This window comes from Pseudorca crassidens, chromosome 2 (genome assembly GCF_039906515.1).
Source record: "Pseudorca crassidens isolate mPseCra1 chromosome 2, mPseCra1.hap1, whole genome shotgun sequence".
Taxonomy (NCBI): Eukaryota; Metazoa; Chordata; class Mammalia; order Artiodactyla; family Delphinidae; genus Pseudorca; species Pseudorca crassidens.
Genome location: NC_090297.1, coordinates 12,231,520 through 12,252,026, shown reverse-complemented (window position 1 = coordinate 12,252,026; position 20,507 = coordinate 12,231,520). Strand labels below are relative to the sequence as shown.

The following is a 20,507-nucleotide window of genomic DNA, read 5'->3' as shown; positions in this document are numbered from 1 at the left end:
GTACGTGAGAGAGTGTGAGTGATCAGATGGGCCACTGTGGCCCCATCGGACGGCAGGTGCAGGGCTGAGAGAGCCCAGGCCTCTCACCCGCCTGACCCCGTGGAGTGAAGTTTAACTCTCATCCGTCAGTGAGGCCACTGGTACACCATCCCCACCCTCTGTATCCCCAGCCTGGGCCGCCGTCACCCCACTGAGAAGCTGATGGTCAAAAGTCGATGTCCCTCACAGCTAAGGGACCTCAGGCGAGGCATCCGACCTCCGTGAGCCTGTTTCTTCCCCTGCAAAATGGGTACAATGGAATTGTTTTTACTGCGCTCGGCCAGGTTGTGCCCCAAATGCCGGAATCTCCCCGCCCCCACCGCCCTCCTCCCTGACCTTCAGCCCCTGTCGCCTAGTGGCGCGGGAGGCGGGAGGGCCAGAAGTTCCCCCTCTGGCTCCCCTTCCCCTCCCCCCGCCCCCCGCCGGGCTCCTGCTTACCCCGCCGTCACCCCCCGGCCGGGCTGTTGCAACAGGTCTGCAGGCGGCGGGCGCGCTGGGGGCGGAGCGGCCTCGCGGGCTCCGCGCTCGGGGCTCGGGGCTCCGGGCGAGCGCTCCGCGGGGCCGCCCCGCCCGCCGTGCTGCCCGCGTCTGGCAGGGGCGGGCGCGGCTCGCGAGGCGGCGGCGCGAGGCGAGCCGGGCGCGGCGGCGGCGGCGGCGGCGGCGGCGTTGGCGTGGACGACCCGGCGGGAGCGGCGGCTGAGGCGAGCGGAGCCCCGGCCCCTTCTCCGCTCGTCCGCGCTTCCGCTGCGCCAGCGCCGCGCGTGAGCCCCGAGCCCGAGGAGACATGAGCGCCCGGCGGCCCGGCGCACCCAAGGCGCAGCGGCCCGGCCCCGCGGCCCCGTGATGGGCTCCTGCGTGTCGCGAGGTGAGGGGGCCGCGGACCGTAAGGGAAGGACATCGGGCGTCCGGGGCCCCGCGCCGGGGACGCGCGCACGTCCCCTCGGCCGCTCCAAAGAACCTCGGTGGGGGTAGTGGGGACGACCCGCCCTTCCCGGCCGGCCGCACCCCACCCCCGCCGAGCCCCAGGGGACACGGTGCCCCAAGGGGGACAGGGCGTTGTGGGGGGGGTAGCAGCGCGGAGAGAGAGCGTGGGGAGGTCACCGCATCCCCAGCCCCGCTTAGACCCACACCGCACCAGGCGGCAGAAGCAGGGTCGCTTCCTTTCCAGCAGGCAGCCACACACCCCCTGCCGTGTGCCTCGGAAGGGACGGAGGCTTCTGCTTGCTCCTGGCTTCTCTGGGGTCACTGCGGGGCACCAGGAGAGCAAGCTGACCCTCCTTCCCACACCCCGCAAGACACAGGCCTTAGTAGTTCAGTGTCCCCACTCTGTCCCCTTACCCCATGCCCCTGTCTTCAGAGACCCTGAACCCCATTGGCAGCAAGGGGTTAATGGAGATGAACAGGTTATAAAGGAGGTTCCCCTTCCCCCACCCTCATCCCTAACTCCTCAGCCCCACCCCCATCCTCGGTCAGGGGACAGGAAGGGACAGAGACAGCTGATGTTCCCAGTAACCCCTGGGCCTTTGGGCACTATCCCACTCTCCTTCTGTGCCTGAGCTCCATGGCTCTCCCCAAGGTGGTCCCCAGGGAGCCTGAGAGAGCTGCCCTGGGTGGGGGGAGGTTTGGGGGTGGCAGGGACTTCTACACAGAGCAGGGGGGGTGGGCAGATGGGTCTTTGGAACCCTCCCCACCATCAGTTTCCCGACAGGCTGCTGAGCAGCATTGTAGAAGAGGCTGGCTGGGTCACTCTCCCACCCTGGTAACTTCACCCCACAGTGGGACCAGTTGGGGGGGGTGAGGTGAGGGGGTGACTGAGGCCTTGGCTCCAGCTCTGCAGGCTGAAGCCCAATCCACTGACTCCAACCATGGCCTTGGGGGGCTGCCACCCCACCCATCACCCCCAGTAGCTTACTCAGGTGTGGAGGGATGCCCAGGCCTTGGGGAGGGGCTGGGCAGGTTCTGGAGGGGACCTTGTCCCCTCCCCCCATCCTCTGGCCTCTGTGGGGCTCTGCCCACAAGTCCATGTGGGACATTCAGGTAAGTGGCTTAGGGTGTCTCAGGAGGGTGTCGGGGCTGGGATCCTGGGTGGGGCTTAGGCTGCGTAAGGTTCATTCACTTATTTATTCATTAAGCTGCTGTTAGCATGACACCTACTGTGTGCCAGGCACTGTATACATGCTGGGCACCCAGAGGCGGTGAGCCCAGCACAGCATGTGCTCTGACGCCTACAGCCTGGCCAGAGGGGAAGGTGGTATTAAGAGTGAAGAGTATTTCGTGTTCTTCAGAACCCACAGGCTCTCAGTGTGTCTGCAGAAACCTCGAAGGCTCTGGGCAGGCTCCAGGTGTTGGGGATCTGGAGTTTCCTTGTTGACTGTGTCCCTCCCCCATCACTTGGCCATCCTGTGCCAGGTGCTGGAGGCCCAGCCCCAGGTGGACTTGCCTGTGACCTGCAGACCAAGGTCAGGCTGCCAGGTGGTGCCAGGATTGGGGCTGGGACCCAGGTCCTCTGGCTGCTACCCCATACCTGGTGCTGGAACCCTCTGCCCTGCCTGTCTGAGGTCACACTGGCCTGAGATGGGTCTTCTCCACCCTTCCTTCAGTGGCTTGGGCTCCCCGTTGTGTATTCTGACCTTGTCCCCGTCCTGAGGGGTCGGCCTACTTCCAGTCTCAACATGCACGCAGGCGAGTTGGATGCCCGTAAAGAAGGTGTGAGACCACTTCAGCAGAGGACAGCCGTCATCCCAGTACTCCGGGTTCTGGGTGACCAAACCACTAAGTGGAGGCCACCCACCCCTCTAGTCATCACTAATGCTCCCAGAGTGCTTACGGCTTACCGAGTACTGGTGGGAACATTCAAGGCGCAACTAGCTAACTTGGGGTCTTATACTATCACAGTCCCCATTTTTACAAGCAGGGAAACTGAGCAGAGCCCGAGGCTGCATAGCTAAGAAAGAGCAGGGCTTCCCTGGTGGTCCAGTGGTTAAGAATCCGCCTTCCAATGCAGGGAACACAGGTTCAATCCCTGGTCAAGGAAGTAAGATCCCACATGCTGCAGGGCAACTAAGCCCTCGCGCCACAACTAGAGAGAAGCCCGCGTGCCACAGTGAAAGATCCCGCATGCCGCAACTAAGACCCGATGCAGCCAAAAATAAATAAATAAATATTTTGAAAGAACCAAGGGAGAGAGAAAGGGAGAAGGAAAGAAAGAAAGAGCAGAAGCAGGACTTGAAACCAGTCACGCTGACTCTGGAGCCTGGGCCCTTGTCCTCTGCACCACACAGCCAGCCCTCGGACCCAGGGCCGGGCTGTCCTACTCCTCTCCAGCTGCCAGCTGGAGCCCCCACGAGCCTCTGGGTCTCCACACCTGCACCAGTTGCTAACAACAGCCCTGTTACTTGAAGCACTTCCCTGTGTCAAGGGCTCAACCTGCAGCCAGGCCAGGAATTGCTGACCTCCTGCTGACGCCCATACCAAGTCCAGAGCCCACGTGCAACGGGGGCCACCCCAGCCAAACCCCAGGTGCAAGCCACACCTGGGAGAGCCACCCCATCCCAGCACTGGGCAGCAGTTAGCTTCTGCGAGCCAGGCCTGGGAGGCTAAGAGTGCAGACTCTGGGACTTCCCTGGTGGCACAGTGGTTAAGAATCCGCCTGCCAATGCAGGGGACACGGGTAGAGCCCTGGTCCGGGAAGATCCCACATGTGACGGAGCAACTAAGCCCATGCACCACAAGTACTGAATCCTGCACGCCTAGAGCCCATGCACCACAACGAAGAGTAGCCCCCACTCGCCGCAACTAGAGAAAGCTCGCATGCAGCAACGAAGACCCAACGCAGCCAAAAGTAAATTAATTAATTTTTTTAAAAAAAGAGTGTGGACTCTGGAGCCGGCTAGCCTGGGTTCGCATCCCTGCTCCGCCATCCACTAGCTTTGTGACCTCAGCAAGTTACTTAACCTTGTATATGTATCTCAGTGTTCTCGTCTGTAAAATGGGAATAACACTGGTATTGACATCTTCGAGTTACTGGGAGGGGATTAAATGACTTAATTCACGTAAAGCACTCAGACCAGTACCTGGCATGTAGTAAATACTGTGTTAGCTGTCACTTTAATTCTTATTATTACCCTTCCGTGTAGACAGCTAATCCAGACCCTCTCTTGGCTGGGAAAGGGCAAGCTACGGAGGCTTCAGGGCACCGTCCTGCCTCATGGGAAAAGAAACAAGCATTTGAGGTGCTGAGAACATGGGGGAAAGTGATTGGGACCAGATTAAGGCAACAAAGGCTGCTTCTGGAGGCTATTTTGTGTTCATTATCTATTTTTAAGCCACCATTTGTTGGCTGCTTATCCTGCGCTGCCTGAGGCATCACTCACCTGGCCTCGTTAGTCCTCATTCAGCCCTGGAGGGGGGATGTAGGGCTCAGAGATGGGAAGGGTCTTACCTGAGGTCACACAGCCAGAACACAGAGAGGCAGGATTTGAATCCAGGACTGTCTGGGATCCAGGATCCCAGAGCCTGAGCACGGAACACCTGCCCTTTGCTTTCTCATGTCCCCACATGGAGGGAGGTACTGAGCGTGTGGCCAACGCTCGAGAAATTCAGCCCTCTGGAATAACTCCAGTGTTAGCATTCGGTTTGGGCTTTGCTACCACCGATGGTGACAATCTGTACAGAGCAATCTGTCTACCCCGCTCTGTCCAGCTCCGGGTCTCTCAGTGCCCATCCCATGCCCCTGGCTCCGGAGCCTCTCTGCCTGTCCCTTTCCGCCCCAGCCCACTCCTCCAGGCCAACCCATCAGCCTCTTGCCCCACCCCCACCCCCCGCACCTCCCGCCTGGGTCTAGTGCACCGGGCACTGGCGGGTGGTGAGAGCAGAAACTGGAGACCGAGGAGTTCCTTCTGGAAGGCCAGGCATCTGATTATGTCTGGGAGGAGGCACAAGCTCTAAAGGAGCCGACCAGAACCACCCCCAGTACTCAGGCCCGCTGACTGTGACCCCTCCATTCCCAGCCCCCAAGGCCCGTCTCACCTTGGCCCTAGCAGAGCCGTGAGCAGAGTCCCCCTGGGCACGGTGGAGAGACTGAGGAAGGGGTAGATGGGGCCTTGCCCCCCCTTTTTAAAAAAATTTTTATTGGAGTATAGTTGCTTTACACTGTTGTGTTAGTTTTTGCTGTACAGCAAAGTGAATCAGCTATACGTATACATATATCCCCTCTTTTTTGGATTTCCTTCCCATTTAGGTCACCACAGAGCATTGAGTAGAGTTCCCTGTCTATACAGTATGTTCTCATTAGTTATCTATTTTATACATAGTATCAATAGTGTATATATGTCAATCCCAATCTCCCAATTCATCCCCCGCCCCCATCGGCCTTGCCATTTAGAAGCTCACAGTCTGAGGAGGGAGACACAGCCTTGCCCTTGGAATTGTCTAGTGGGGGAGGCCGGACACACAGGTGGAAAAACAGCCTGAGGACCCTCTCAGGAGATCAGCGCTGGTCAGTGGTTGGAGCACAAGCTTTGGCGTTTCAGACTGGCCTAGGTTTGAACCTCATTTCTGCCACTTACTAGTAGGTGACCTTGCAGAGGTGATTTAACCTCTCTGAGCCTCAGTTTCCCCATATGTAAAATGGGCATAACAGTACCTACTTTGCTGGGTTGTTATTAAGATTGAATCAGAGATAATGGATCGAAAGGCCTAGGATAGTACTTGACACATAGTAGGTGTTCAATAAACAGTGCAAGCAAATCACTGTATGCCAGACTTTGCCCATTAGGGCTGCTGGTAAGGTAATAGCCTAATACATCTGAAGACAATCTAGGCAGGCTGCCTGGAGGAGGTGAGGCTAGATCAGGGTGTTCAAAGAAGTTGGGCCACAGATGGCAGAGGGAGTAAAAAGGAGCTAGGATGTGTGGAAAGTCCTGAAGAGAACATGGAAAGGGACCCCTTTGGGCAGCTCTGAGTTGTATCGACTCACTTATGGAGCTACTGCCGTGGACATGGACCTGGTGACCTGTAAATCTGTGTCCTGGGGGGCGGGGGGCACTTTGTCTCCTAAAGGCCAGGCCACTGCCAAGTTCAGAGGGACGGACTGCGGCCATGGCAGTGACTCACAAGGACTCACCCTTGGTGGCCTCCGTCTGCAGAGTCCCCCAGGGCAAGCTCCAGCCCTGGGGAAGGACCAGAGGAGTGGTGCCTGAGATCTGTCCCAGGGTCCAGAAAGAGGATGTGAGGTCTTGGAGGAGAGGGGGGACAGAGCCGCTGTCGTTTATGGAGTGCTTCATCCTCACGGCCACCCGCCAGTATTCTCATTTCACAGATGAGAACCCTGAGGCTCCCAGGGGCCGCGTCACAGGCGCACAGCCCTGGAGCTGACAGTGAAAAGCCAGGATTTAAACCCAGGGCAGGGACTGTGCAAGGAAGGCCTTGCCCGCTGTGCTGTCTTCGGTGCAAGGCAGGAACCTGGCATGTTACAGCTGCGCGGCACACACCTAGGGTGCAGATGGCTGGAGGACCGCATCGTGTCCTTGGCCGCAGGGGTCCCAAGAAGCTTAGTGGGGAGGCCCGTGACTGTCCAGGGAGGGTCATCACAAGGGGCTTCGACTGCTGCTCAGTTTACTGTGTGCTTTCAAGAGGAGGTCTGCCCTCTCTGGGCTGCTGAGAAAGAGCAAGGTTAAGCCTGGAACCACTATGTCCTCCCGGGGTGTGGAGCCCTGGGAGACACTTTGGGGGAGGTGGCAGCCACGATGACAAGTGGGCTGGGACATAGGCACCAAGGAACAGCTCAAGAGGCTGGACGACTGGGAAGGAAGTGAGAAGAATCTGGGTGGTAGTGTTGCAGACGCACCCAAGGAACGAGCAGAGAAAACCAGTGTGGGAGCATTTGCAGCCAGGGGGGTTTAGGTGAAACATCAGGAGGATCTGCTCGGGTGGCTGGACTCTAGCAGGTTGAGGAGCTGGCATGGGAAGGCAGGAAGCATCCTTGGTTCGCAGGGAAGCTCCGGTTGAAGGCAGAGGGATGGAGGGGACATCTAGATGACACCCCTCTCTTTGAAGGATCAGGGTGGCCCCGTCCAGGCTGCCGTGGCAACCAGAGGCCCGTCACTTCTGTGGCCAGGGCAGGTGGGTGAGGGGGGCAGTCAGAAGGAGCCTCAGACCTTGAGTTCGGGGAAGTAGGGTGTGGACTGGGAAAGGGGGGGGTATCTCCACAGCTCCCTTGGGAGAGGAAGGTGCCCACAGGAGCAGAGGCTAGGGGTCTCCTCAGGCTATCCCCCAGCCCCCACCCCACATGAAAGCTGTGTTTTTCCAGTTGCCGGTGGTGACGTGGCTGCCAGTCCCAGCTGGGCGAAAAGCAGCCTGTGATTTCACCCTGGGCTGGTTCATTACCTGACGTCTCCATAGCAACCAGTCTGTGACATCACGGGGCCAAAGTCCTCAGGGGAGAAGGCAGCTTTGGCAGAGGCGCCTGCACCCCCGCTGAGGTGGGGGGCAGGAAAGCTGGGGAGGGGGCTGGGAGCCAGGAGCCCACGTCCGCCACCACGTCGACAGATCACTTTGTTCAAGTCACGTCCCTCCAGGCCTTGGACATCACCTGCCAGCTCCCCTTGCTCCCTGGCCTGTGGTTGCAGAGTTCTAAAACAGCTTCGGGCGATGGGCAGGGGCCTGGAGATATTCCCTCACCCTTCAGAGTTCCCAGGGGTAGTCTGTAGCCAGCATCACCCTGTCTCCACCTTGGAGGCCCCAGCTTGTGCACGCTGGCACCTTAAGAGTGCGACTTTCAAACTTTTTTGACTGGACCCATAAGAATAAATTATTTCGCATCGTAATCCAGTACACACACAGGTGCACACATGTGTGTCTGTGCAATTTAAACAGAGGCTTCGTGAAATAAGACTTAGCCTGTCTCTGCAGTGGGTTCTGATGTTTTCTATTCTACTCAATTCTACTTCATTCTTTTAAAATATGACCTAGTAAATTGCTTGCTTGACCCACTAAAGGATGCGCCCCTGGTTTTTTTGTTTTTTTTTTTTAATTTTTTTTTTTTTGCGCCCCTGGTTTGAACACCACCTTTGAGGGACCTGGAACGTTGCCTTTGCACACATGGAAACTCTGATGCCCGGAGCGGGGCAGGACTCTGTCAGGGTCACACAGCCAGGACTGGGCATAAAGAGCAAGATGTATTGGACACTATGGGGTGCACGGCTTAGCCCCCATGATCCCACGCTGCCCTCGCTGTTCTTAGCACCCGGGTCACTGAGCTGTGGATTCAGCGGGTGGGGGCTTAACCTGGCTCCACTGTCCTTTTCTCCAGTCCCCTCTCCAGACAGTCTCACTTGAACCTCCCTGACCTGCCCACCCGTAACAGCCTTCGGGCAGATTCCAGAACTCTCTAGCCTCTTCTGGACAATAAGTCCAGTCCACCCAGTTTGGATGACAACTTGCATCTCGCACCCCGTCTGACCCTCTCCTTCTCCCCGTCGGCCATGGCTGGCTGCTCTTTACTCTGCAGGCCTCCCTCTCCTCTCTGGGTCCCTTTCTTCTCTGACATGGTGGGGTCTGGCATGAGGAACTTGAGAAAAAATGGCCTAGACATTTGTATTTATCTGGAGCTCTAGTGGTCTCCCTTGGCTACCACTGGCTCAGCGATGAAGCCTCTGTGTTGTAGGCAAGCAAATATTCATTCTTACAACAAATGTTTAATGAGCACCTACTATGTGCCAGGCCCTAGGCAGGTGCTGGGACTAACGTAGCAAATAACACCAGGTCCCAGTCCTCACAGAGCTCATGTTCCAGTGAGAAACCATGAACAAGGAAACAGACACACACATTGTGGAGTGATGGGTGTAAAACAGGGTGAAGGGATAGAAAGAGTCGGGTGTCATATTAAATAAGATGGTTGGGGGAGGCCTCGCTGAGGTTGTAACATTTGAGCAGAGACATGAACGGAGGGAGGGAGTGAACCTGTAGGTGGCAGGAGAGTCCCAGATGGAGAAAAGGAACAAACGGGCAGTGCAAAGGCCCTGAGGCAGGAGTGTGTTGGAGTGAGAGAGGAGGAGAGGAGGGACATGAGGTGGGAGGGGGGCCAGGGTCTCTCGGGTTAGCACGTGTGAATTCTCTGGGGAGCCATGGTGGCGGCGGGAGGGGCTCCCCACTATAGAGCCCATGTTGTGGGAGATCTGACCTGATTTGACCTCTTGCATTCCCTGCCGAATTCCCTTTTCCCCCTAAAGTGATCCACCCTGCAGCCTCTTGGGGCTGGGGTCCTCTTGCCTGCAAGCAGCCCTCTTAGGGGACTGCTCACGAATGGAGCAAAAACGGAGCCTTGGGCGGAGCAAGGCTTAAACCTGGCCCCTTCCTCAGTATCTCCTTGACCCTTGACAACACAATGTTCCCCTTTGCAAGCTTCCCAGATTTCTGCAGGGGAGTCTCTGGGAGCCCCCGTGGGGAGAAATAGGTAGTCAGAGTCAGAAGGGGGTTGACGGCTGGGGTAGCAGAGCCGGTTTCAGCCACTTTGAAGAGAGCGTCTGCTACCCCCATCCCGCCTCCACCCCCTGACAGCGACTTTCTTCAAAAGCGGGGCCCTCAAAGCGTCTTGGTTCTCAGTTTGGATCCTGGTAGACAATTCCTGAGGAACAGGAGCAGTCCCCCTCAGCTGCCCATTTTACAGATGTGGAAGTAGAGGCTTGGAGAGGCAAAGTCACTTGTTCAAGGTCCCACGGTCATAAAGGGCAGACCCAGGATTTGAACCGGGCAGTCTGGCACCAGAGCCTCACCCAGCTGTCTTAGGAGCAGTTCCTCAGGAGCAGACCCTGAAACGGGGATGGGGGTACAGCTGGAGTGTGAGTGGGTACAGCTGGAATGTGAAGGAAATCTTAGAGAGGAAACCAGTACAGGAGTGGAGAGAGTGAGGCAGAGGAGATGCAGCCAGGAAAGGGTGTCTGTCGTCCTGCGGGGGGTGGTTTCCGCCTAATCCCACAGGGAACTCTGGGATGAAAGTGAAGCTCAGTGTTTTCCCACCCAAAACAGAGGACCTGGGGTCCTGCCCCTCCAGTCATGGGCTAAGGGCCGCTCCGGTGGGAGCAGCATCACTTCTCAGTTTCAGCCCAGTTGCCCGCGGGCAGCCCGCCTAGAAAGAGCCTCAGGTGCTGCCTGTTGGAAGCAAAGTACGTGGGGAGGGGGCTGTGGGTGCACAAAATCGGGAGAAACAGATCCACCGGGATCTGGGGGATTGGGTGCAGCAGCCACACCGTCCCCTGCCACCCAGTTCTTCCCTCCCTTGTACCCCGAGTCTCCAGTTCAGCCCACTCTCCTCCATCCACCAGTGGCGCCCCCAGCCCCGTCTCTGGGGTTGCCTGACGTCTCTCATCTCCAGCCTCAGACCCTCCCTGGCCTCAGCTTCTTCCAGGAAGCCCCGTCGGCTTCCATGCCGTCAGCTCCTCCGCCTCTGCCCGCGCTGGCCCAAGCCAGAAAGGGGTGGTGGGAGCCAGTGCCCAGGGCTGGATAGGCTGCAGGCTGGGACCAGTGTCCCGCAGAGGGACCCCTCCCTGTGGCAGCCCAGACGCTTCTGCTCCTGGCCGACTCCTTCCAGACCCCATGGCTTCGTGCAAGCCCCGCCCACCCGCGCCGTCCCCACCGTCTTCCCGCACCACCATCCCCAGCTCTCCTGGACCGCCTACCTCCTGGCCAACTCCCTGCCATCAGCTCTCCTGCGCAGCCCCCAACCCCCACCCTGAGCTCATCAAAACTCTTTTTGTGCTTTGGAAGAGAGTGAACCTCGGCGTCAGACCCACAGGACTCAGGTCCTGACTGCCGGCGACTGACTGTGTGCCTGGGGCTAGTGGCTTCTCCATCTGTGCCTCAGTTTCCTCACCTGTCAGGTTGAGCCACAGATTCCTTCCTCTCTAGGTCAAGGTGGGGGCTCTGCCATCACACTGAGAAAGGAGAATGTAGAAAGCAGAGCGGTCCTCTGGTACTGCTGTTCCCCTGGCTCAGCCTTGTGTTTGAATGAGGGGCTCTGCGGGGGAGGTGTTCCTGCATCAAACTGGGAGCTCCCCGAGGGCAGGGATGGAGTTAATCCTACCTTGTACCCAGGTGCTTGCACAGTGTAGACGTCCAGTAGATGGGTGCTCAGCGGGTGAAGGAATGGATGGATGGATGGATGGATGAATGAATGCATGAATGAATGAATGAACGATCATCCCCCAGATCTGGACATAACAGGGCTTTTCCTGATGCTCAGGCCTCAGCTCTGAGAAGCCCTCTCTAGCCTCTCCCACTTACGCTGTCATTTTTTCCTTCATAGCTATTATTGTTTCCTAATGGGTCTGACTCATTTGTGAGTTTTCGGTTAATAGTCTCTCTCCCTCACTAGAACGTCAGCTCCATGAGGGCAGAAACCACCTCTGTCTTCTTCACCATTGTGTCCCCAGGCGCATAGTAGGTGCTCAGCTAATACTTTTCAGTGAATGGAAGAGTAACTAAATGCATGAATCAAATGAATGATCATGGTGTTCTCTGTCATCCTGGGGGGGTGGGGGGTGGAGGAGTCCTCTTCAATTTGGCCCAACGATTCAGTCCAGCAATTCCAGTTGCTCAGGTCAAGGTGTTCATTCCCTCAGCAAGGACTGTGAACTTACAGTGTGGTGGGCCCTGGGGATGCATCAGGGGCAGGCCGATGCCTGCCCCGCCCCCACCACACACATAAATAATTTTACCAGACATCCTGTGCTAAATGCTGTAATAAAGGTGGACATCATCCCCACAGATGTTTACAGAGCACCTACTAAGTGCAGGCGGGGCTCTAAGACGCAGAGCGCTGAGCAGGGTTGCCATGGTCTCCGTGCTCAAGGTGCTCACTTTCGTTGTGGGGAGAGCGGTCGGACTCTTAAATAAACAAAAATATCAGAGGGTGATGACTGGTGGCCGGCATGGGGACAGGGAGGGCCACATTGAACAGCGTGGCCAGGGAAGGGCTCTCTTGAGCTGAGTCCTGGATGATGAGGTTCAGGAAGATCTGGGGAGAGAGTGTTCCAGGCACAGGGGAGGGGACAGCAAGGCCAAAGAACAAGCTTGGCCATTGGAGGAGCAGTAAGGAGGCCAGAGTGGCCGAAACAGTGAGCGAGGGGGCGGGCAGAGGACTGAGGTCAGGAGTGGGCAAGCTGACGTGTACGGCCCTGAAGGCCGAGGTGAGGGGCTGGCTCTTCTCCTAAAGTGCGATGCAAGGAAGCCAGGGCAGGTGAAGACAGTCTGACCTGGAATGCAATGTCCCTGTGCTGCTGGGTAGAGAGTGGATGGCAGGGCCAGGAGGGGAAGCAGGTGACTGTTGGTGAGAGAAGGTGATGGGTCCCACCAGGGGAACAGTGGCGGGTATGGAGAAGGATAAATCTGGAATGGAGCTCTGAGAGAGAGCCAGTGGGACTTGCTGGGTGATTGGATGGGGTTGTTGGGGAGAGGTGGGGAAAGCAGGACACCCAGAAAGCTCCTGGATTTTTTGTTGGTACAGCTGGGCGGACCATTGCATCATTTTCTAGAATTGGGGAAGTAAAGGAAGGTGGACTCAGGTTTGCAAGTTCCATTTTGCCCGGGGTTTGCTTGAGATGCCTGTTGGGCACCCATGTAGGGAGCTGGAAACTCATTCAAGAGCTCAAGCAAAGAGTCGGGGCTGGAGGTGTAAATGTGGGTGTCAGCCTCATATGGGTGAGATCTCTTGGGAGAGAGAGAAGGGAGGCAAGGGGCGCGGGATGGAGCGGTGGGGTGGGCTCAGGGGATGAGCAGTGAGGGAGGATGAAGAAGAGTGCCATGGACGTGGGAGGGAAGCCGGGAGAAGGGTGTGGCTGGAGAGGGAAGGAGGGATGGGCGACACCCTTGTGCCTCCTGGGTGGCCACCGAAGATGGGGCCGCTGAAGTTGCCGCCCCCCCAACCCCGCGCGTGCAGGATTCTGGCCACTTGCCAAGGGCTGTCTCATGAAAGGCTGGTTGGGACAGGCGGAGGAGAAAATGGGAAAAGATGGGAAGTAGAGGTCGGACACAAGTCTGGCCACGAAGGGGACAGAGGAGTGAGCACGGAGTAGAGGGAAGCAGGGGCTGGGAGTAGGTCTTTAAAGGGGGGAAGAGAGGGGGCTGGGGGCTGGCCCAGAGGTGACGGGACTCCATGAGGCAGAAGAGAGGAGAGGGGATGCTGGCAAGAGTCCCTGGGCCGCGAGGCATTGCAGCCCGTGCCACGCTGATGGACTGGCTTGGTCGGGAGGGAACACAGGCAACACGAGAAAGCACAGAAGCCTGCCCTGGAGGGAGGGCAGAGACGGAGCCCAGACCCCCGGGGGGCGGGGGCGGGGAGGGACTGGTCTTGGACCCAGCGGGGACAGTTATTCCTTTGTCACAAGAAGGAAAGCAGACGATGTGGCATGCGGGCAGGGCAATGATTTGAGGTGGAGAGAGTGGGGTGATGCCTTCTGATGGCTCCTGGGTTGCATTGAGGGCTGGAGAGAAGCCAGCAGCAAGGTCCGGGGAGCAGCAGGGGTGTCAGTGTTGGGAGTTCAAGAAGGAAAGAGGATGAGGTAGTCAACCTCGCAGGACGCAAACTAGCAGGAATCAGAAACCTAGAAGGATCCTTGGGTAGCGGGCTGTGTGAGGCTGGCAGGCGCCGGTTTAACATGACGCCCGTGACTTTCCCCAGCGACGTGCAGCTCGAAGGGTCCAGGCACGAAGCAGGCAGAGGGTTAGACTAAACAGGGTTAAGAGAGTTAAGGGCGTCTGCAAAGGAGAGCTTGTAGGATGCGCCAGTAAGTCTTAGCTGGGCCAGGAGGGAAGTGAGGACATGAGGAGTTAGTGGAAGGTAGAATAAGTGGATTGGAGGTCTCCGTGAGGTCAAAAAATTGCTGGAGTGTGGGTACTAGAATTAGTGCAAATGGAGTAACAAGCAGGGGGCAAGTAACCCCCACTGAGGGGATCTGGCTGGACTCCTCACCTGCTGTGAGCTTGAGTCTGTTTTCTACGAAATGATGTAATAATATAGCAACGCCCATCTCTCAGGACTGGCTTGAACAAGCTTCGTGAGCAAGAGAGCTCTGGGCTTTTCTAAGTTCCTTGTCTTTCTTTTTTCCAGATTTGCTCACAAGTTCCCACAAGGACTGCCCCATGCCCCAGGGCACGGCCCCCCTGAGCCCAGACTCGCCCTCCAGCCGCCCACCCATCATGGCTCCAGACCATGTCATTGGCAAGGTAACTGGTCACGCTTCGTCCCCACCTTCACCCCCACGTATGCCCTGGTTCCTGGGCTGTGCCCTACAGCTCCCCACAGGGAGCAGAAACCATCTCAGCCTCCTCTGTCCCTGCCGAACTTGGCCGCTACCCCTCAGGGTTGGTATTCAGCTGGATGAAGGTCTGAATTGGGCTGGGCATCAGGGACTGGACCAGACCTATTTAGAAAAGAGAGTCCCACGCTGAAGGGCTTCCCACCCAAGTTAACTCAGCCTTGCAGATTAGATGTTCTGTTACCAGCCCACGGACTCCTTAGCAGCCTGCACTCCAGCTGGAGAGTACAGGAATGGAATTCTCAGTCCAGGTAGATCAGGACGATCTTGCTAGGGCCGCAAATCCCGTGCATAATTTCCATCTTTGCCCCAGAGGTTGTGGCTTGAACCTACCAGTTGATATAATTACCCTTTTTTTTTTTTTTTTTTTTGAGCACATACCACATGCTAAGCGTCGTGCTAGGCACTTTGCCTACGTTATGTCATTTACGCTTCAGCACAACCTGTGAGATAAATGGCATTGTTACCATTTTACAGAGGACGAAGCTGATGTTCTGAGATGTTAAGTCACTAGTCCAAGGATACCCAGGTGGAAGTGGCAGAGTCAAAGGCCAGCCCAGGTCTGATCTATCCCCTAACCCACTGCGTCTCCTGGCAGAGCCATCATTGCACCCCCCGCTCCTCTCTCTGCATGCCAGGGGACACCAGGGCATGACCCATGAATAGGCAGACCCCGACCTCAGGGGCGACCAGAAGGCTGACCCACACCACCAGCCAGGGCTCCAGGATTCGCGCCATCTGCTGGCGCAGTGGGCCAGACCCTGCCTGTTCCTCTTTCTCCTCTTGTTTTAGGACAAACAGATGGATTTCTGTTGGGATCCTTGGCAGGTCAGTGCACTTGCCCATCCCCCAGTCTAGCCAGCCCCAGCTGACACCATTGCCCCTCCCTCTGCTGGGCCCAGCCTGGGCACACAGGGCTGCCAGCCCTGGGGGAGGGGGGCCTGATGGAAACAGGGCTGGGGATGGTCCTGTGGAGGAGTGGCAAGATGGCCAGAGGATGTGGGGAGGGTGCGTAATGGGGATGGGAGGGGTGGGGGGAAATCATCTTGCAGGTCTGCCCCACCCTGCTCACCCCCGACCCCTGTTTCTCCAGAGGTGCTTCCAGACCACCAACGGCTACCTGTCCGACTCCAGATCCTGCTCCAGCAACTACAACGTGGCAGCCCTGGCCACCTCGTCCCTCGTGGGTAAGCTCCAGCTGCCCTCTCCTGTCCTGGAAGTTCGCACAGCAACCCCCAGGCCCTGGCGGTGGGAAGGTCAAAGCTGAATTGCAGCTGGAGGGACGCGGCCCTGCTGGATTCAGCATTTTCTAAATGCCAGGCTCCGCGCTGAGCTCTGCAGGACGTAGGGCTCCTGCCCACCCCACCCCGCCCCCGACCCCACCATGGGTTAAATTGTTGGGTCCTCCACAAGTTCTGAGGGGATGGCCCCAGTTTTCCAGGTGTCTGCCAGCTGTGGTCTCCCTGCTTCTCTGCAGCACATGAAACCTGCCCTCGTGCCAACTTGGGTCAGATTCCCTAGAAGCAGAGCCCAAGAGGGGAATTGTGCTAGTGATTTCCTGAGAGGTTATTCCCGGAGGAAGCCTGTAGGGAGCAAGGGCAGCAGGACAGGGCAGGGGAGGGAGCTCAGCAGAGGTGTAGCTGCGGAAGTCTTGTCTTTCTCAGCCTGATCCCATGGGGAGCACAGGAGCATGACTTGCACCGCAGAATTCATGGCACTTTGGGGCGAGGTGGCTGGGTTTTGTTTTTATAAATGTATTTGTTTGTTTGTTTTGGCTGTGTTAGGTCTTCACTGCTGTGCACGGGCTTTCTCTAGTTGCGTGAGTGGGGGCCACTCTTCTTTGTGGAGCGTGGGCTCTAGGCGCGCGGGCTTCAGTAGTTGTGGCACGCGGGCTCAGTAGTTGTGGCTCGCGGGCTTAGTTGCTCCGCGGCATGTGGGATCTTTCTGGACCAGGGCTCGAACCCATGTCCCCCGCATTGGCAGGCGGATTCTTAACCACTGCGCCACCAGGGAAGTCCCAAGGTGGCTGGTTTCATGTTACTCCTCCATCGGTCCATCACTGGCTGCCACCTTCCGAGCACCTCTGGGTGAGGCAGCTCCCATCAGCTAAGGGCAAGGCTCCCAAGAAGGGCACAGGTGTGAGCCGGCAGCAGCACCTGCAGCGGCAGGGGGTGGGCACGCCGGACCAGCACGGCATCTGCCCCGCGTTGACCACAGCGCCGGCTCTTCTCAGCCGGCCAGCCTCTGCTCGCAGCTTTGCTCCTTGATCCTCAGGCTCCCATTCTTTACATCCCTCACAGCTCCCCAGGGGGCCCTTGCTGCCCCCGCACATTTGCCCCTGTCGTTCCCTCCACCTGAAACCCCTTCCCTCCACCTCACCTGCGCCTCGGGGGGCCACTGAACCACCGCCTCCAGAAACCTTCTCTGGTTGCCAGCACTCCCCAACCTGTGGGGGGGGTCTCCCCCTTCTTTCCACCTCCATCTTTCCCATTTCCCCAGAGCTTTATGTCTCAGTTTCCTTCATGGATGCCTTTCTTTCTTAAATATTGCTGCTTCTCACGTCATGGCTTCTGGGACCAGTGACTCCCAGATCTGAGTTCTCAGCCTGGGTTAAAGGAGATGCCGAATCATTCTTGCCAACCTTCTATCTATCATCTTCCACATCCGACCGGTCTACTCACAAGAACCCCTCCAGGCCCTCCTCCCCATCTGCCCAGCCCTGTCCTGTCTCTTGCTGGATCCCTTCAATGGCCCCTAATGTCCCCCTGTCTCCACCCTTGGCCCCTAATCCTCTTCTAAATGGCCCCTAATGTTCTTCCTAAACGACAGGTCTGGCTTGTCACTCTCTTGCTCATTACCCTGCTATGGCTCCCCATTGCTCTAAGAAGAACAGTGGCACCCTCAGTCTGGCTCACTGAGCCCCCGGTCTGGCCCCTGTTGGGCTTCCCAGCCTCTCCTGCCTCCCTGCTCCTCGTGTTGCCCCATGTCTTGTCCCCAGTGGTCCTGGAACCATGCCAGACTCTTCTATGCCTTCATCCTCTTCTCATCTCTGGAATAGCCTCCAGTCTTGCCTCTGTTTATCCAACTCAAGCTGCCTTCCAAGCTGGACTCCAGTCTACCTCTTCCAGGAAGCCTTCCCTGCCTGCTACAGGTCTCACCCTCAGCTGAGCGGGCAGTGTCCTAGGCACAGGAGCTGCTCTCTCTTGGAACTTGTTAACTAATGGATACAGGGAGGGCTGGGTGGGTCTTGAATGGATCCTTGAGTGAATCTCCTTGAGCAGAAGGGTATAAACTTGGTCACAGAGGGAATGAAGGGTGTGACAGGTCTGGAGAAGAAGCGCCAGGTGGGCAGGAGCATTGACTGGAAGCAGGACACGGCGGGGGGCGTGGGGCCTGCAGATGTGTGGGGAGCATCTCCGTGAGAGGGCCTCAGGCTGTGGGAGGGCGCGGGGCAGGCGGGCAACGGGCACGAGGCATTGTCCTGGCGGGAGGAACTGGACAGGTACAGGCTCTGTGGGTGTGGGTTTTGCAGACGCAGGGCACTGGGAGAGGACGGGGCGCTGAATGGATGTGCGGTACAGGCCATTGGATTGCCCTGAGGTACTGGAGGGCCTGGGGTATTGGGGGTGGGGCCCTGAGCTGGGCCTTGGGTCAGAGCCATCACTCAGCTGCCCTCAATTGCCCCAGGAGTGGTGCAGAGCATCAAGGACCACATCACAAAGCCCACGGCCATGGCACGTGGCCGCGTGGCCCACCTCATCGAGTGGAAGGGCTGGAGTGCCCAGCGCTCAGGCTGGGAGTTGTCCACAGCCGAGGACGAGCATTACTGCTGCCTCCCAGATGAGCTGCGCGAGGCCCGCTTTGCTGCAGGTCAGAGGGCGGAGGGGGAGCTTGGGGACGGGGACTGGCTGGGGCTGTAGTCCTTAGGGGACCCAGGGTCACCACCTGGGCATCGTCTGGGCAGGCAAGAATAATGCCATGGGGTGGCCGGGGCATTGGTGGGCACATGCTGATCAGCGTGCCCGGGCATGGATGGGCAGCCCCAAAGGCAGTGTCTGGTGCCAGCCTGACCTGGCACCGGAGGCCCCCCACACCCTCTGCCCGTGCCCCTGCTGAGCCGGGTCCATCCCCTACAGGGGTTGCCGAGCAGTTTGCCATCACGGAGGCCACACTGAGTGCCTGGTCCTCGCTGGACGACGAGGAGCTGCCCCCAGAGAACAGCCCCCAGGACGTCATCCAGCTACAGGGTACAGCCCGGCGGGCGCCAGGGTGGGCTGGGTGTGGCAGAGCTGGGGCCGCGTGCCCGCTCTGCCCTGTGACCTCAGACAAGCCCCTCTGTCCCTCAGCCTTAGTTTTTCTTCATCTGAAAAATGGGGCTGGTGATCCTTGCCCTGCCCATTGCCCAAGGAGTGCCGCGAGCATAAAGGAGAGAAAGATAGATGATAGACAGATAGATAACATGAATTAAGTGCTCACTGTGCTAAGTGCTTTACATGTGTTATTTCACTTTATTCTTATGACAGCTCTAGGAAGTAGGTGCTGTTACCTCCATTTTACAAATGAGGGAAACGGAGGCATCAAGACACTCACCTCAGATTACACAGCTACAGGCATCAGAGCCAGGATCTGAGCCTTAACACCTTTCTAGGACCCCAGGTTACTACCGAGGGCTTCAGGGAGCCTGGGTCCTAGGTGGCACCTGCACCCACTATCTCATCTGCTCCTCCCGGCGACAGTGAGGGCAGGGAAGGGAGTGGAGGCCTGGGAAGAGCGCTGGCTGTCCCACTTCTCAGAGCGCAGAGGGATTTGAGGGCTCTGGCTCCAGAGCCTGCTCTTAACTATTCTGCTCACTGCCACTGCCACCACCACCCTGTCACCCCCCGAGGGAGAAACTGGGGCTCAGAGAGGTTCAGTGACGTGACCAAGGTCACACAGCTTGGCAGTGACAAAGCCAGATTTGGAGGCAGGTCTTCTGCCCCTCTCCCTGCCTCACACTCCCGGAGAGGGTGTGGAGCCGGGTCTTCTGAACTCCTTTCCTCACCCCCACACCCCTGCTGCTTTTCCAGACCTGGAGAGCATCTACCTTCAGGACAGTCTTCTGAGTGTCCCCTCGCAGGATGACAGTCTTCTGGCCTTCTCCTCCCCCGATGGATGGCCCTCATCTGACGAGCCCCCCACCATAGCCTCTGGCCCGCAGCCCCCCAGCCCCGAACAGCAGCGCTGGCAGCGGCTCCTGGGGGCCCCGGGGCCCGAGGGTGGGGCCCGCCTGCAGGGCTCCCTCCCGTCGGTGGACAGTGGCTCCCTCTCGGAGGAGGACGAGGTGTTCTATAACTGAGGCGGGGGCCGGAGCCTGCTCACGCCATGACCTTGCCTGGTGGGAAGCCCAGGTGTATCAGGACACCAGGGTCTGGCTGGGCATCTCTTGACCCCTCAGGGCAGGCACGGGGTGGGTGCGGCAGGGATGGGGGCCAGCATTCCTTGGGGACCATTCCGTGCCTCTGTGGACCTGCCCCCCGCAGTGGGAGCCGTAATCCCCTTCTCCCTCTTTACTTGGCTCAGGCGGGCACCTTCCCCTGCAGTTTCTGCCATCAGCGAGCTCAAGGACTCTCAGCAGACAGCAGGCAGGCCGCCCAGAGGGGCCAACAGCCAGGTTCCCAGGCAGACAACCGCGGAGGGGCCTGGGAGACCCGCCTCGACCCCAGGGCTCGGTTCCTCGCCCCTCCCCTCTGTGCTCCTGCCCCCCACCAGAGGCGGGGTGGCCTCTTGGGGTACCTAACATCTGCTCCTTAGTGCTCTTCACGAGGATTCTGTCTCTGGAGTGTCTGTCTGTCCGTCACTCTCTGGATCTGCTCCCTGGTGCCCTGCTCCCCCATCCTTGCTCTCTCCTCCCATCTCCCTGAAGGTTCTCTGAAGACATTAAAGTGGTGGATTCACCCTGGAGGAACTTGGCCTGGTCTCTGCTGGGGACGGCATGTCCTCAGGCCCTGGCGGGGGGAGCTCTAGAAGGACTTTGGAGAGGGCCCCTACCCCCAAAATACACAGACAGCTGGTCAACCTGCTGCCAGCAGCCAGGAGGGTCCCCGTGGAGGATGCTTAAGGCTCTGTGGACTCTCCAAGGAACCACACGTGGGGACCCCGCTGTGTCAACCCTGGCTC

At 58.3% G+C, this 20,507-nt stretch overlaps 1 protein-coding gene across 3 annotated transcripts; it reads left to right on the top strand.

Moving 5' to 3' along the window:
* Positions 1–672: 672 nt before the first annotated feature.
* On the top strand, positions 673–20,291 carry FAM131C (family with sequence similarity 131 member C). 3 transcript variants are annotated; one of them, XM_067721490.1, is made up of 7 exons: positions 675–904; positions 14,144–14,259; positions 15,144–15,179; positions 15,445–15,538; positions 18,039–18,221; positions 18,488–18,598; positions 19,418–20,291. In XM_067721490.1, the coding sequence occupies exons 1-7, from the start codon at positions 883–885 to the stop codon at positions 19,684–19,686; spliced, it is 831 nt and encodes a 276-aa protein (XP_067577591.1). In that variant the 5' UTR covers positions 675–882; the 3' UTR covers positions 19,687–20,291. The 3 variants fall into 3 exon arrangements, with proteins under 3 accessions (XP_067577598.1, XP_067577591.1, XP_067577601.1); XM_067721500.1 differs by lacking the exon at positions 675–904 and adding an exon at positions 14,829–14,911; XM_067721497.1 differs by lacking the exon at positions 15,144–15,179 and having other exon boundaries at positions 673–904.
* The last annotated feature ends 216 nt before the right edge of the window (positions 20,292–20,507 follow it).

Coding starts and splice junctions, on each gene's coding strand:
- FAM131C (XM_067721490.1), top strand. CDS start 883: ATGGGCTCCTGCGTGTCGCGAG. Junction 15,539..18,038: donor GGCCACCTCGTCCCTCGTGG/GTAAGCTCCAGC, acceptor CAATTGCCCCAG/GAGTGGTGCAGAGCATCAAG. Junction 18,599..19,417: donor GGACGTCATCCAGCTACAGG/GTACAGCCCGGC, acceptor CTGCTTTTCCAG/ACCTGGAGAGCATCTACCTT.